Raw genomic sequence first — 16,206 nt, forward strand, 5'->3', positions numbered from 1 at the left:
TCTTTGGGGCTAATCTTATTCTCCATATTTTTTTTAATTTGGGCCCTTATTTACTGTTATAGTTGCTTCATCCATGAAGTCTTTCTTCCATGATTCTTTCAGCCATGAACTCTATTCTCTGTAGTCTTATTGGTCTCCTTTCCCTATAAATTGATCCCTAGAATGAAAATTATTATATATTTTTCAATAGGTGTCCATCTTCCCTGATAAACAATAAATTCCAAGAAGTCTTGTTAATTAGCTTACAAATATTTTTTTCTAATAATAATATTCAATTCATATTTATTTATTTGAATTTATTCACTGATTCAGTCATTTCTTCATTTAGCAATGATCATCAAACAGTTTACTCTATACCTCTTTCCCTGAAGCCCTACATTCTACATATTAGCATGTCAGTAACTTTGAGGTCTCCAAAATGATGCCATGCTATGATAGAAGTTCTAGCAAATTGGAAAGATCTGACCAAAGGTTATGGATTATCTAATATAGCAGTGTTTCTATTTTTTTTTTTTTTGGTAAAGAGATGATCACCATTACCCCCACCATGTTGAGAATTCCTTGTGGTACATTGATAGAAGGGAATGACCAATAATGATTCCATAATCATTGTTGTAATCTATATCCTTGATAGGAATCCCTTACTCAATCATAGCAGAGAGATTTTGCAACACTGTACTTTTCAGGGGAACAATCTAAATAGAAAGATGAAAAGAAAGAAAGTCCAAGCGGCAAGTTGTTCTCTTTTATATTCTTTGCACTATTTCCCTTCCTCCTGAAATATGCTGGACTCAGCAAGCCTCAGCTCCATGCAGCTCCACCCACTGACCCCCAATCATCTGATATATTTTAGCCCAAGACTGGGTTACACTACTTTATTTACCCACTCTCAGCCCAAGCTAACCACTAGCCACTTGCCTCCAGACTTCCTTCTACCATTCTTCTGACCCTAGTTATCCTCATATTACCCAAAACATGGTTCTACTCTTCTTCTTGACACTTGGTAAGTGCTCTTAGCTTGTTCTTTCCTGCCTTAGATTTCTTAGTCCTCACAGCATATACCCTGGTACAGGGTTCAAGGAATTCACTCTTGGCCACATTGTATATATGGGAGACTGCTCACATAGAAAGCTCCAAACTTCTGTTCTATATTTGCCTTGAATATAACTATGTAATATGACCACCAGATATTTTCCTATCTTGTTTAAGAATTTTGCCCAAGTTAGGTGTGCTACATTTTAATTTTTTTGTCCTAAAGGAATTCACCCATGGCTATTTTCTGTTAATTGCACAAAGAGATTGTCTGAAGCACTTAGCATAATGCCTGGTGCATAATAGACATGCAATAAATATATTGAGTTACTGACTGGGGCACAGGTGGAGAGAAACACAGCAAAGAAATACAAAATGTGCACCTTTTCTATCTTATCTAATTTCCTTTTTTTGTGGTTTTGTCCAGACTGCTTTTTGGCTTCCATAGTTCCCTTTCTCACCTCATTCCTTTTGGTCTGTTAGAATCCTTCAAGATGTAGAATAAATCTTCCTCTTCTATGAAATTTTCCTAAAGTATTGCATGGCCCAGGGATCTTCCCCTTCTATGAGGAATCATAGCATGGTTTGTCCAGTAACATTAATTTATATCAAATATTGGGTGTTTTCATGTACACATCTTGCTTTCCTTAGAACAGTTTTTTAGTTTTTAAGTACCTGGAAAACAAGGCTCAACACTTGAGATTCTTTGGATCTCCTTTTTATGAATAAGTTATTGCAAGCTCTAGAATAGGGTTCATAAATGCTTCTTGATTAACTCATTTTTCTTTTCCTTTCCTTCCCCAGCCATAGGCCCTGGACTTGGCTTCTCAGGTAAGAACTTTTATTTGTTCTTGGAACTTCTGAAATATCAATCCCCTAGCTAGAGGAAAGGAAATTTTATTTGAGCTGTGGAGAGATATTTGAGATATCACAGCCCAAGGATAATCATTAGAGAGGAGAGTCTTTGCCCAATAACTTTCTATTTTCACTACCAAAAATAGGGGAAGGAGAGAGTGATTTCTCTAAAATCTCTTCCACAAAACACAACTCTTCCCCTTTCAATTCTTCCCAGGATTCTTTCATCACAAAATGATGATTTGGCTGATTGAGTTCAGAATTTCTTGAGAGTTTGTAGATGCAGGTCAGGTTATGGATTCTCATTCTCTTATTGCTTATTATTGATAAATTTTGGCCCTAACATGAGAGTTTTCTACGACCTTATTGGCTAATATTTGGCCATTACTTCCTTCTCTTTTCTAGAACTCAGTTTTCATCTTAGTAAAATGAAAGAAACAGGATTATTTCTCAAATATGCTCAATCTCTGAGACTTCTATGATTCTTATCCCAGATTTCATTTTTTTTTTTGGCCAGCCAGCACACTTTGGTATTCCTCTCCCCACAGGTTACTTAGTTCTTCTTTTTTATAATCCTAAATCAACCCCAGACCACAATAAATAGTAATGTATAGGGCTTTAAGAGAGTGAAATAAAAGGCTGAATCAGCCCATGTGGGCAATATGATGAGTAACTTCCTAAAATTGAACAAAAAGGATTCCCAAGAAGCACTAAGAGCCTGGCTGAGGTAGTGGAAAGGACATTAGTCTAGGAGGCAGAAATAATTAACAGGTAATAAAAGTCACTTCACCTCTCCTTCTCAGAAGGAGAGGGGGAACAAAGAAATCTGAGGTATTATGCAGAGAATCTAGCAGAGACTGGCTGCAGAGGCAAGAAAATACAGAAAGATGTTGATGGACTGGGAGAATAAGGAGCATTGTGGAATTAAAGGGATAAAAGCAGGTCAAGAAGGAAGAAGAGTGGGGTATATAAAGACATAGTAAGAAAACAGTCAAGGTCTTTTTTCAGTGATGTTCAGTTCCTGATTGTGGTTGCAGAAATAGATTGGAGGTAAAGGTTAACAAAATCAAAGAACAGAATGGTCTTCTCCCTGGTCTTTGAAGAATTGTTGTGTGGAGGATGTAAAGAGTGAAATTTTCTTTTTAATCTGTAATGTGTCATATATTTGTAGGCATTTTTATTATTATATACACTGCTAATATAATTATTATTATTGCCTCCTTATTCAAGGGGAGAAATTTAATGATTGGCTTGATCTTAAGCCCATTACTAATGCTCAATCTTTTTCTCAAGTTCTTCATAGCTCCTGAACATTTGTAATCTTAACCATAATGAAAAACATTAGGTAGCTGGTATGATAATAAGAATAACTATATCCATTTTGCTGATGAGCAAATTGAGTCAGTTTACATGACTCGCACAAGATATGAAAACAAATAAATGATTTAAAATCCAGCTATAATTTGAAAATAATTCTTGTGACTTCAGGTTCAAAACTCCTTCCACTATCTCTTTGGGAATCTGATAACAACCCCAGCCTCAAAGCATCCACCCCACCATTTTTTTCTCTTTTTTTGTAGTAAGTTTATTTATTTTTAATATACATTGCTTTATGAAAGGAGAGAAAAATCAGAGCAAAAAGGAAAAACCATGGGAGAGATTAAAAAACAACAACAGAAAAAAGGTGTTAATATAGCATGTGTTTATTTACATTCAGCTTCCTTAGATATTTTTCTAATCTAAATGCAGATGGCATTTTCTGTTCAGAGTCTACTGGGATTGCTTCGGATGACTCATGAGATCACTCAAGAATGGTAGAATCATTTCACAATTCCACTAATAATACATTAGTGTCTCAGTTTTCTCACATTCCTTCCAACATTTATCATTATCTTTCTGTCATTTTAGCCAATGAGAGTTGTGAGGTAGTACCTCAGAATTGTTTTAATTTGCATTTCTTGAATCCATAGTGATTTAGAATATTTTTCATATAACTATAAATGGCTTGAATTTTATCATCTGAAAATTGTCTGTGCATATCCTTTGACCATTTAACAATTGGAAATGACTTGTATTCTTATAAATTTAACACAGTTCTTTATATATTTTAGAAATGAGAACTTTATCAGAAATACTATTTGTAATGATTTCCCCAATTTTGTACTACCCTTTTAATCTTGTTTCTATTGGTTTTGTTTTTACAAAACTTTTTAAATTTAATGTGATCAAAGTTGTCCATTTTGCCTTTCATAATGTTCTCTAGTTCTTCTTTGGTCATAATTTTTTTCCTTCTCAAAAGATCTATTATCTGTTATTCTCCTAATTTTTTATGGCATCATTCTTTATGACCCAAAGATATATCCAGACCTTATCTTGGTATGGGGTATGAGGTGTAGGTCTATACCAAGTTTCTGATATATTATTTTCCAGTTTTCTCAGCAATTTTTGTCAAATATTATTCCAGAAGCTAGAATTTGGGGATTTATTAAATACTAGATTGCTACTATAGTCTTTGATTATCATGATTGTGTATATTTCATCTATCCTACTGATCCGCCTGCTTTATAATATAGTTTTAGGTTTGATACTGGTAAGCTACTATCCTTTGTATTTTTTTCATTAATTCATGACCTTTTTTTCTTCCAGATGAATTTTGTTAGTTTTTTCTAGTTCTATAAAATAGTGTTTTGACAGTTTGGTATGGCACTGAACAAGTAGATCAATTTAGGCAGAATTGTCATTTTTGCTATATTAGCTTGGCCTAGCCACGAACAATTGATATTTTCCCAATTGTTTTAATCTGATTTTATTTGTGTTAGAAGTGTTTTGTACTTATTTTAGCAAGTAGACTGCCAAGTACTTTATTTTCTCTACAGTAATTTTAGATGGAATTTGTCTTTCTATCTCTTGCTGATGACCTTTGTCAGTAATATATAGAAATGCTGATGATTTATGTGGCTTTATTTTATATCCTGAAACTTTGTTAAAGCTATGAAATATTTCCAATAAGTTTTGCATGATTTTCTAGGATTCTCTAAGTATATCATCATATTATCTGCAAAGAGTGATGGTTTTATTAACTCATTGCCTATTCTAATTCCTTTAATTTCTTTTTACTTTTCTTATTGCTAAAGCCAACATTTTGAGTACAGTGTTGAATAGTAATGGTGATAATGGGCATCCTTGTTTCACCACGAATCATACTGGGAATGATCTTCTTTCCATTACAAATAATGCTTGCTGTTGGTTTTAGATAGATAACTTATTATTTTAGGGAAAGCTCCCTTTTTCCTATGCTCTCTAATGTTTTTAATAGAAATGGGTGCTGTATTTTGTCAAAAGCTTTTTCTGCATCTATTGAGATTATCATATGATTTCTGTTGGTTTTATTATTGATATGTTCAACAATGGTAATCATTTTCTTGATATTTAACCAGCCCTGTATTTCTGGTATAAATCCTACTTGATCATAGTATATTTTCCTGTTGATAAGTTGCTGTAATCTCTTTGGCAATATTTTATTTAAATTTTTTAAAATCAATATTCATTAGGAGATTGGTCTGTAATTTTCTTTCTGTTTTGGCCTTCCCTGGTTTAGGAATGCCATATTTGTGTCATAGAAGGAATTTGGCAATATACCTTCTTTGTCTATTTTTTTCAAATAGTTTACATAGTATTCAAATTAATTGCCCTTTAATATTTGGTAGAATTTACTTGTGAATTCATCTGGTCTTGGAGATTTTTTCTTAGGGAGTTCATTAATGATTTGTTCAATTTCTTTTTCTAAAATGGGACTGTTTAAGTATTTTATTTCCTCTTCTTTTAACCTGGGCAATTAACTTTTTGGTAAATATTCATCCATTTTGGTTAATTGTCAGACTTGCTGCCACAGAGTTAGGCAAAATATCTCCTTAGTGTAATGCCAGAGAAACTGAGGCAAGAAAGAGATTAGAGAGTATTTAATAATTTATTTAAAAGGAAGAGATTTACTGAGACCAAATGGGTCCATGGTTTGGTCCCAGGACTGAATGAGACTATTGTCTCCAAGAATCTAGCAAACAATGTGAGTTCTCAATGACCTTTATACATATGCTCAGATTCAGGGGGTAGACTGAGGCAGGCGCAGAGTCAGGGTGCTGAGAGTGGGAACAGACTCTGACAGAGTGGGGTGAGCCTCCCGAGAGGGGATGACACAATAGGGGGAGGCACCCCGGACATGGGGAGAGGCATCTTGATAAGACGGTATCTGATATTCTGATAGCTTGGGATGGGGAGCAGCATTCTGATATTCTAAAACATAAGGTCTTTTATCCTTATCAAATATTCTGATAAAGAGGGAGGGGAGGTTTTTCAGGAAATTATCAACTGAGGCAGAACACTTAGAGAAAATGAGTCAGGCCTGGGTCAGGATAATTAGGGAAACTGAGTCAGGACAATAAAAGAGAACTGTGGCATACCATTAGAAGTACCTGCTATTTCAGTATTATAGGAAACTCCTAATAAGGAAACTCCATCAGTATAGGTCAGCACTTATTGGACAACTTTTAGTCACTTAGAGTTACCATAAGTGACCTACTCAGGGTCATGCAGTCAGAATATATTTGAAACAAAACTATCAGATTCCTTCTAATTTTTCATAATTAAATAGATTAGGACCACCTTCTCCCCTTCCTCAATCTGCCTTGGGACAGCAAGTACTTCTTTTAGTGCTCCTAATAGATTGTGTAGATTGGGAAAAGCTTGTAAATCTCCCCCTTTGATGCTCCGCAAACACCACCTCAGGTCAGCCTCAATCAGTAAGAGTTGGATTAGCCTTCTTCTATGACTTCTTGCTTTGAGGCTTCAGTTTCCTGCTCTGTTAACTCTGAAAGAGTGACTTTAAGTGACCCTAACATCCTTTTTATCATTAATGTGACAATTGTGGGGACATAGGTTTGGCATATATATCTGTTTGCTATGAGGCTTAAAACTGCCCCCCCCCTCAGAAGTAATCAGTTACTTCTGTTAAATTTGAAAGGACTTTTATACCTGTTGTGCCATTGTTTGTCAGCTTGACCCAAATTTCTAGCTTTGATTCTGGCTGAGTACCTCCCTAATAAATCTTCCCTGTGGCTTCATTTTCAATATCTTTCATTCTCTCCCAATGATCTGTTCATTTACAGACCTCCCTCATGGTGTGCGCCTAGTGGGAGGCCATAACCGTTGTAATGGTCGTGTAGAGTTGCAGAAGAATGGACAATGGGGTACTGTATGTGATGATCATTGGACGAATAAGACAGTGTCTATGGTGTGCCAGGAGTTGCAGTGTGGACCAGCTGTGAAAGTGTGGGCTGGCAGACTCTTTCCACCAAAAGCCCCCAAAGACCAACCCATCTGGAACCTGAAATGCCAAGGGACAGAAAAGACATTGGCAGAATGTGAAGAAGATACTGTAGAGTGTGATGATCATTATGAAGATGCAGGGGCAATCTGTAAAGGTGAGTTATTAATGATCAACTGAAGGCTTAGGATGACCTGAGTTTAATAAAAACATACTAATGATAATTATTGTTATTATAATTTTAATAATAATTCTTATGGTGACTTTAAGGTTTACAAAATCTTTCCTCATATCAGTTCTATGAGGTAATATGAGTTATTGTTATCTTCAGTTTATAGTTGAAGAAACAGACACTGAGAGAAAGTAACAGATTTGTTGAGCACTACACAACTGATGAGTATGAAAGTTGTAATGTGAAAGCAAGTCTCCTGACTCCAAATCAATAGTCTTTCCACAAGATGCTGACTATTCAGGTTTCATCCCCTCCATGTTTACTTATATACTTATATTTTTGTTATCTATTTTCTACTCTGACCAAGGTCTACTGTGACATTGAACAAATCTTGTCGAGTCTGAGACTTTTTCCTTGTTGGAAAACTTATTGGGTTATGATAATACCTGATCTCCCTTCCAGATCACCAGTGTAGAATCCTATACAATACTCCATGGAAGAATCTTTAACCCAATTCATTCTCCCCACTCTTCCTAGTTTTACAATTCAACCTATGACTCACCCATACCCATGTTTGTTATTTTTCAGTCATTTCAATCATGAGTGATTCTCCATGTTTTTATTTATGGGATTTTCTTGTAAAAATACTGGATTGCTTTGCCATTTTCTTCTCTGGTTCATTTTATAGATGAAGAAACTGAGGCAAACAGGGTTAAGTGACTTGTCCAAGATCACATAGCTAGTATGTATCTGAAGTTATATTTGAACTCAGGAAGAGGAATCATCCTGATTCTTGGCCAGTCAGTGTCTCCAATGTACCTAGTTGACCTCACACCCATAATAATCCTTTCAATATCCACATCCTGGAGAGAGCTTTCATTAATTAAATAACCTGATCCAGCTCAAGATTGCTCAATGTATATATATTTGTGTATATATCTATATCTACACACAAACATATATATATACACATAGATACATATGTGTACATATATACATATGTATATATATATGCCTATCTACTTCATATTTTATATGTGTCATCCAGTCAGGGAATGACAGTAAAAGGAAGAGTAAAAGGAAGAACTTCACACAGTTTTGTTGGGAAGAACAAGATACATATATATTAAAAAACTTATATCCATTTAACACATATTCCTAAGATATATTATACACATTCCCCCATGAATAAATGTATATTTCATGAGCATTGAAGTTTCCTGGGTTTATGTCTATTCTTTCTTCTCCAAGACCATGCTATATTGCTTTAAATAAAGTAAGAATCCTAGTTGAAAGATGTGTATTAAAGTCCCATCTATTCCTTTTTTTTCCCTTTAAAGAACATTTTCCCTCAATTATAAACAATTTTTAACATTAGGCTGTTTTTTGTTTTTAATTTTGAGTTCTAAATTCCCTCACTTCATTTCTTCTCTCCATTCTGGAGATGGTAAGCAATTTGATTTAGACAATGTACATGCTATCATGTAAAACATATTTCCACATTAGGCATTTTAAGTCCCACCATTTCCAAGGATGCCATTTATTAGCTATAAGATTTTGGATAAGTAGTTTTCCCTTTCTGAGTCTCATTCCCTAGGTGAGAGGAATGGACTAGATTATCTCTGAGTTTTAGGGGGTCACAGAAAATAGCTGTGGCTTGCACTGGAGTTGCCCATGATCCCTCCTTCCCACAAAAAGCAGCATCAAACTAAGGAAAAACATGCAGAGTGAGAATTGCAGACCCTCAAATGCAAGTCAAAAAGTGTTCAGTTGGAGAAGGGGAAACAAGTCAGGATGTGAAAAAATAGGTATCAGGAGATGAAGAATTAGGCATGTGAGCCAATTACAAAATCAAAAGGATTTGGAAATAAGAAGGAAATGGAGGTTAGCACTGTCTGGTCAGACAGAGGTGAAGCCCATACATATGAGGCTTCTAAAAAAGTGAACATCTTGCCTAAAGTTGAGAGGTTAGTCTGGTGGAGTAGAAAAAAGTCTTGGCATGATATTGTGGTAGGAAGAATGCTTTTTGAAGTTAAAGTTCTTGGGTTTAAATTCTATATCTACTATTTACTCTCTGTTTGACCTTGGACTAGTCACTTAAATTCTCTAATGAGGAATCCCTATAAAACTATGGTATTAGACCAGATCTCAAAGGTCACATACAGCCTTAAAACTATGACCCTATAATCTTCGGAAACATAGTCAATTCACTTAAATTCTCTTGTCCTTAATTTTCTCTTCTGTAAAATGGAGGGATTATTAAATGAACTCTATGATCACTTCCAATTCTTCATCCAAAGATATAGCTAGGTGATTCTACCATTTTTGTTTTTATTATTTAAAACCTCTAATTTTAAATCCCTACAGAATCAACAGTGCCTAGGAACTAACAACCTTTGGCCTTATTTTTCCAATCTGCAAGTTGAGAATGTTATCTACTCACACCTTATAGGATTATTGGGAAAAGCCAGTGAAATAATAGATGTAAAAATCTGTGAATAGTCAAAACAAATACACAAATTGTTGCTAAAAAGTGGATGCAAGATTATAGTCCTAACATTTGGGTAATTTTCATTATCTTATTTTTAAGAACCTCTAAATATTGAAGAATTTCGACTGGTTGATGGCCCTACTCACTGTATTGGCCGAGTGGAGGTGAAATATGCTGAAAAGTGGGGTACTGTGTGCAAAGCAGACTGGACCCTCCAGCATGCCAAGATACTCTGTCAGGAACTGGGCTGTGGAAGAGCCATCCTGACCAAGGGTTGTTGTAACAAGAATCAACAGGGCACAGGAGACATCTGGCCAGGCCAAGTGAAATGCCAAGGGTCAGAAGAGTCCCTGAGGGACTGTCCAGTTGTACCCATGGAGAATAACAACTGTACCCATAAGGATGATACCTGGGTCTATTGTGAAGGTAATTCCTGGAATTCTGGTGCCTAACTTTGTTTAAATCTAATTCAATCAATCTATTATGTTTTGGGAACCTTAGGAGGATGAACACTTGATTCCCTTTTTTAGGAATGGAACACATTGCCTTTAGAAGAAAGGTGGGAAGGAGGATATGGAGATCAGTTAATGGTAGTTTCTGAATGGTGTTGAAGTCCAAACTTATTACATATTTACTCACAATCAACTCTAAATCATTCCTTTGGATCTTGTCTATTTTAAGTATTCTTGTAACAAAAAGTTCATAAGAGATCATTTTCTCTCAGTCATTCAGAAAGTTTCTTTGCTTTCTTTAAGGAAGTATTTGCATGGAATTGGTGAACCTTTTCTCCCAGTTCAGAGTTTTTAAATATGTGATCTGTGAATTTGTCTTGTTTTTATTTGTTTAATGTTTTGCTAATTGTGTTTCAAAATTTTTTTTGTATTCCCATGTATTTTATTTTATGCATTCAAAAACATTATTCTGAGAAAAAGTCCCTAGATTTTACCAAAATACCAGAAAGGTCTACCACACAAAAAAGATGAAAAATCTGTCTTAGCTAAACCATGAAGTCATTTGTCTATGAGATTTTCATTACATTCTTTTTAATGGTCCCCATGCTCCTAAAACATTCTTTAAAGTGCCATAAAATGCTGGCTATGATGTTATTATTATTACTTCACAATGTTGTTATAAGGGTCACAAAACTAAAATCATTATATAAATGCAAGATATTTATTATTTATTGTGGATTGTGACAATTTTTAAACCACAGAAATTCATGCTGAAGCTTGTGTCAGGAAAGAATAAAAGTTCATCTCTTAAGTGATAAACTGTTATTAAAGCTTACTCTTTTAGAAGTGCTATTCTTGGCTATGGGGGAATCAGATATGAGGTTTATGAGACTACAATCAGTGCCAAAAATATAATATATTCACCAATAACTGAAATAAAACATGATAAACAATAATCACCCAGGAGAGATAGAAAATGCTATGCAAAGTCTGAGAGGGAAACATCATTCCTAGCTATAGTCTGGCTCCAATTAGTAAAAATGAAATAATTATATGTAAATTATACTTATATTATATAAATATCCACTGCACATCTCTATTGGGCTAGAATCAACCCCCAATAATTTACATAATTATACCATTAATGACCATGATCCTAAATGCATATGTCTACTTCAGGGGATTCATTATTTGCAATAATCAAGACCTGCCTATAGGCAAATTATAAATGACTTTCCAGAGCATATAAATGTGAGAATAACATTCTAGCAGAAGGTTGGCATGTGGTATAAACAAAGGACACAAACTAGGTCACAAAATTTCTGAAATCTATTGTGTTAAAGTCCAGATCCTGTAGTAAATGAAGGGTATGACAGTCAGGAGGCCAGGTGAAAAAATTCAATTAGAACTCTTCAAATTTTATTGATTGGGACCAAAAATATATATACCTTGAATGCTTATAGATTTGATACAAAGTACACTCTTTTGAAGTTCCATAACCAAACAAAATCTACTGAGATGTAAATGATTAAGGCCTGGATCTTGTTTACTTAAAGATATAAATAGTTGAGCTACACACCAGAGTAAAGTTTATTATACCATTGTCTCAAGTATCTTTCTCCCAAATGCCTTTAGTCTCATTGTGGGCTGTTTTTCCTGTCCTAAATTCAAATGTTTGCCTTTAATTCATGGAGTAGTATTTGCATTTTGCTTCAGTTGCTAGATTATTAAGTTATTATATTTATAAGCAGTCTGCTATTTCAAGAAGAAAAGGGAGTTTTAGTGAATCATGTTATTGTAAGATTCAAGACCTGGAATGGATTCTTACCTCCTGGCCCTCTACACTATTGTTTCAAGAGTTTTTGGTACCCATCTTGTTGACTCCACACTTCAACAACATACAAGATGCTCACAAGCTAATAAACAATCATCCAATCTTGTTCACATGAATGGGAATCTATTTCTTCTTCAGGCCAACCATTATGATCTGGGACTGCTCTAATTATTAGGAAATTTTTCCTTACATGATATCCAAAATTGCCTATTTCCAGCTTCTATCCATTGCAAGTACTTACCACAGGGACCAAACAAAATGACTTTGATATTTCTTTCATATGACAGCCTTTAAAATGTTCAAAGATTTCTATCTTTTCCTCATGGAGTCTTCTCTTCTTCTAGCTCCACATAAATAGATCCAGGCTTCCGGGTGGTCTTAGATTATTAAGGATAATCCCCTTCCTTAAGGGATTTTTCTTGGTAATATGGCTTATATCTTTTGATAATTATTACAATAGAAATTAAAACATCTTGATATTATTATGCAAATATCTTAAAGGGCAATATTTATACTAGAAATAAAACCACTATTATAAGAATAGTTTGAACCTCTTGGACCTTCTGAAGGGGTTGTGGGGTCTCTAGTACTTATTGAGAAACTTTGACTCTAGTCAATTTTTTTTCCATTTTATTAATTAGAAGAGAATTAGGGGAGGAAAAAAATCATATTAAGTACCTACTTAGTGCCTAATGTTTTACATCTGATCCTCATAACAATCAACTAACTATGGTATAGTAGACTGAGCACAGCTTTAAACACTCCCTAGCTACGAACATTGGGAGGGAAGGAAAAAAGAAATATTTACTAAGTGCCTATTTTGTGCCAGGCTCTGTGCTAGGTGCTTTACAAATATCGCTTTTAATCCTTACCACAATTTGGGAGATGGTCCCTATTATTATCCCCACTTTATAGGTGAAAAAAATAATACACACAAAGGTTTTTGATTTGCATGCAGCTAACCTGAGAACCTATTTGAACTCAGATCATCATTCCAGATACAATGCTCTATCTACTGTTATCTCACTTTCCTGAGAGATCTTGTTACTGCTCCTAGAAGTGTTCTTACTTGCCCAAGATCATACATGCTGCAAGATTCAATTATAGCCTATATTCAGCCTATAGTCAACTATAAAAATCCCATTGTTTGTCACAACAGTATGCTCTTATTTTTCTCTCTGAGTCTCTGTATAATGATGATAAGAATACTTGACCTGCATATTACTTGAAAGAGTGTGTGTCTTAAAGAAATAGGCTCTGTGATTGACAACAGGACAGATTTTGAATCTTGGTTCTGTTACTACCAATGTTATTTGGGGCATGAACCTTAAACTTCTGGGGCCTGTTTCCTCACCCATAAAAGGTGGTGGTTAAAAATGAGATCATTTCTAACATTCCTTCCAAATATCAATCCTATCTCTGGTTTGTGGCCATTCCAGAGGACTGTGAGGATCAAATTAAGCAATGAATATGAATTTGTCTATTAGTATTAGTTACTCTTATGGACTGTATGATCTCTGAGGTTTCTTTCAATTGTCAAGTTAGAATCACATTGCTATTGAAATCTAATATTATTAAGGAAAAAGAAGGGGATTATTGTAGGGGAATTGTAGGGGAAAGAAAAATGGACACAAATATGTCTCCAGGCCCTTAGGTTTACAACATCTACTGCTTATTCATTTCTCTCTTTCCTTCCAGAACAATTTGCCCTGAGACTGGTGGATGGAGAAAGCAAGTGTTCAGGTCGTCTGGAGGTGCTCCACAAAGGTTTTTGGGGCTCTGTTTGTAATGATGGCTGGGGGAAAAAGGAGGATCAGGTGGTTTGCCAGGAGTTGAACTGTGGCAAGGCCCTCTCCCAGAAGCCCCGAACCAGAAAGAGTTTTGGCCCTGGGAAAGGTCCGATCTGGTTGGATGACGTCCACTGCCAGGGTACAGAGACATCCTTAATACAATGTCAACATCGCTTCTGGGGCTACCATGACTGTACCCACCGAGAGGATATTTCTGTGTTATGTTCTGGTACGTCTGAGGAGCAAGGGGAGCCCAGGGTGGGGTAGAGGAGTGATTTCAACTAATAGTAGTAGAAAAAATTATCCTTTTAAGCTCAACTTGATCCACTGTCTCACCCCTAGAATGCTCAACTCCATGAACGCATCCATCATCTCTTTGATGTACTAGTGGCTATTAAACTCTACTAATAGCTGGAGTTGAAGAAGGGGGAGAAATGACAGTCACAAAATCAACAAAGCCTGTCTAGTTTACCCCTTTCTTTTTTACAGATAAAGAAATTGAGGCACAGGGGGAAGAAATGATTAATTTGAAGTTATATAGTTACAGAGCTAAGTTACCTCTCTGATTATGTAGTACTATTTTTCCATTGAAGTTTGTTCTCTTTTCCAAATGAATTCCAAACAAGATAATGAGAAAGGGCTAAAACCCTACCCTTACTTCCTGGAGTTCCATGGACTCTATTTGTAGAAGGCCTTATAGAAAAACCTATTTCCTATTTGTGTAGAATGGAAATTCCCAGGACAATGAAGTGAGAATACCTAACCATAATCCTTCAAAGCCTCCAGTGGTTGAATGATTTGAAGAAAGGCCCTATCTGAGGACATCTAGTAGTCCCAATCTCCTCCCTCTCTGGAGGCTCTGCTCTTCAATAGGAATAAAATTGCAAGCATAAGGATTAGAAGTTATATGAGTGGGGAATAGACACTCAGAAATACTCTAAGTCTCATGATATCCCTTATTCTGAGGATAAGATCAGGAGATTGGCTGGTGCTCTGGACTTCTGTATCAAATACCCAATTCTGGGATCCAGATATGACAATGTTGTGATATCAATAACAATCATTACTATATCTAAAGTCCATTAGAGCCCTCACAAAATTTTGTGACATGAGTAGTGACAGTATTACTATCTTCATATTACAATTGAGAAAATTGAGGCTCAGAAAGAATAAGTGAATTGTTCCAATTGTACTTGTCATAAAAATTAAGAGTTATAATTTATAATCATTTTAGGAGACAGTCAAGTGCATCCTGTAGGCTCTGCACCACGTGTTTTTGATATGGAATAGATATAATGAGAGCAGTGAGCGGGGACTTTAGGGATGGTTCCTTTCTATGACCTAGTCCTTTAGTCTAACAGAGAGTAATCCATAAGAACTATTGCATTTTGAACTAAAAGGGAACTTCAAATTCAGCTATTCTCCCTCTCCCCCAAAATACACCTCCCTCCATTTTCTAAATGAGAACAAATCCCAGATAGATTGTCACCTGAAATTCAGATTTATGTCTTTTGCCTCCCAATATAGTACTCTTCACTCCATCAGACCAACGTTCTTCCCCGCCCCTCCTCACAGCTCCCTCACTTACTGTCTTGTCTTCTTTACAGAAAAATAGCAGGATCCTTCTTTGGAGCCTAGAGCTGGGACCAATCTCAGGAATGTCTCCTGCCAAACTTATGGATTCCATCTCTCCTGTGGCTTCTGATGCATCAGAAGGCTTCATTATTTCTTCCTCACTCCTATCAAGGAGTCTTCCAACCTGGACCAGAGAATCTGTTAGTCTGAGATCAACTCTTTCATTTCTTCTTGAAGTCATAATGTATGAGAAAAGAGAAAGGATAAACATGCTAGGAAGTTGAGTTACTGATATTTCTAGTATCTTCTTTTCACTGGAGACCTCATATCACAGATTCTCTAACTTTCTTTCTCTCTTTTGATCCCATTTGGGATCCTCCAGTTCCCACCTTATTGGTACTTTTCCTTGTTGAGTTGTCAAAACAAGACTTGTGCATGTGAAGTAATAAAAGCATCAATGGAAACTGGGTATGTCTCTTTTATCTAGACTATAAGGAAACATTGATAATATTTCCTTGCAAGCATTTTGAGATTCTTTGATTCTACTCAGAGCTTCAGATCTCATCATAGCAGGGGCTCTTGCCTCCCCTGGAGTCTTAAGATTTTAGATCCATGCTTAGAGATAAAGCTTTGGCTTGGAGTGGAACATTTATTAGAGTATAGCTATCTTGAATTCCAGGACTGC

General features: G+C 35.6%; 1 protein-coding gene across 1 annotated transcript; it reads left to right on the top strand.

Annotated features, from left to right (window-relative positions):
• The first annotated feature begins 885 nt into the window (after positions 1–885).
• CD5L (CD5 molecule like) lies at positions 886–15,985 on the top strand. The gene is made up of 6 exons (XM_074262239.1): positions 886–1,003; positions 1,837–1,863; positions 7,050–7,364; positions 9,970–10,296; positions 13,855–14,175; positions 15,554–15,985. Exons 1-6 carry the CDS (start codon positions 976–978, stop codon positions 15,559–15,561), a joined length of 1,026 nt encoding a protein of 341 aa, XP_074118340.1. The 5' UTR covers positions 886–975; the 3' UTR covers positions 15,562–15,985.
• Positions 15,986–16,206: the final 221 nt, after the last annotated feature.

Source organism: Sminthopsis crassicaudata, chromosome 4, assembly GCF_048593235.1.
Source record: "Sminthopsis crassicaudata isolate SCR6 chromosome 4, ASM4859323v1, whole genome shotgun sequence".
Lineage (NCBI taxonomy): Eukaryota > Metazoa > Chordata > Mammalia > Dasyuromorphia > Dasyuridae > Sminthopsis > Sminthopsis crassicaudata.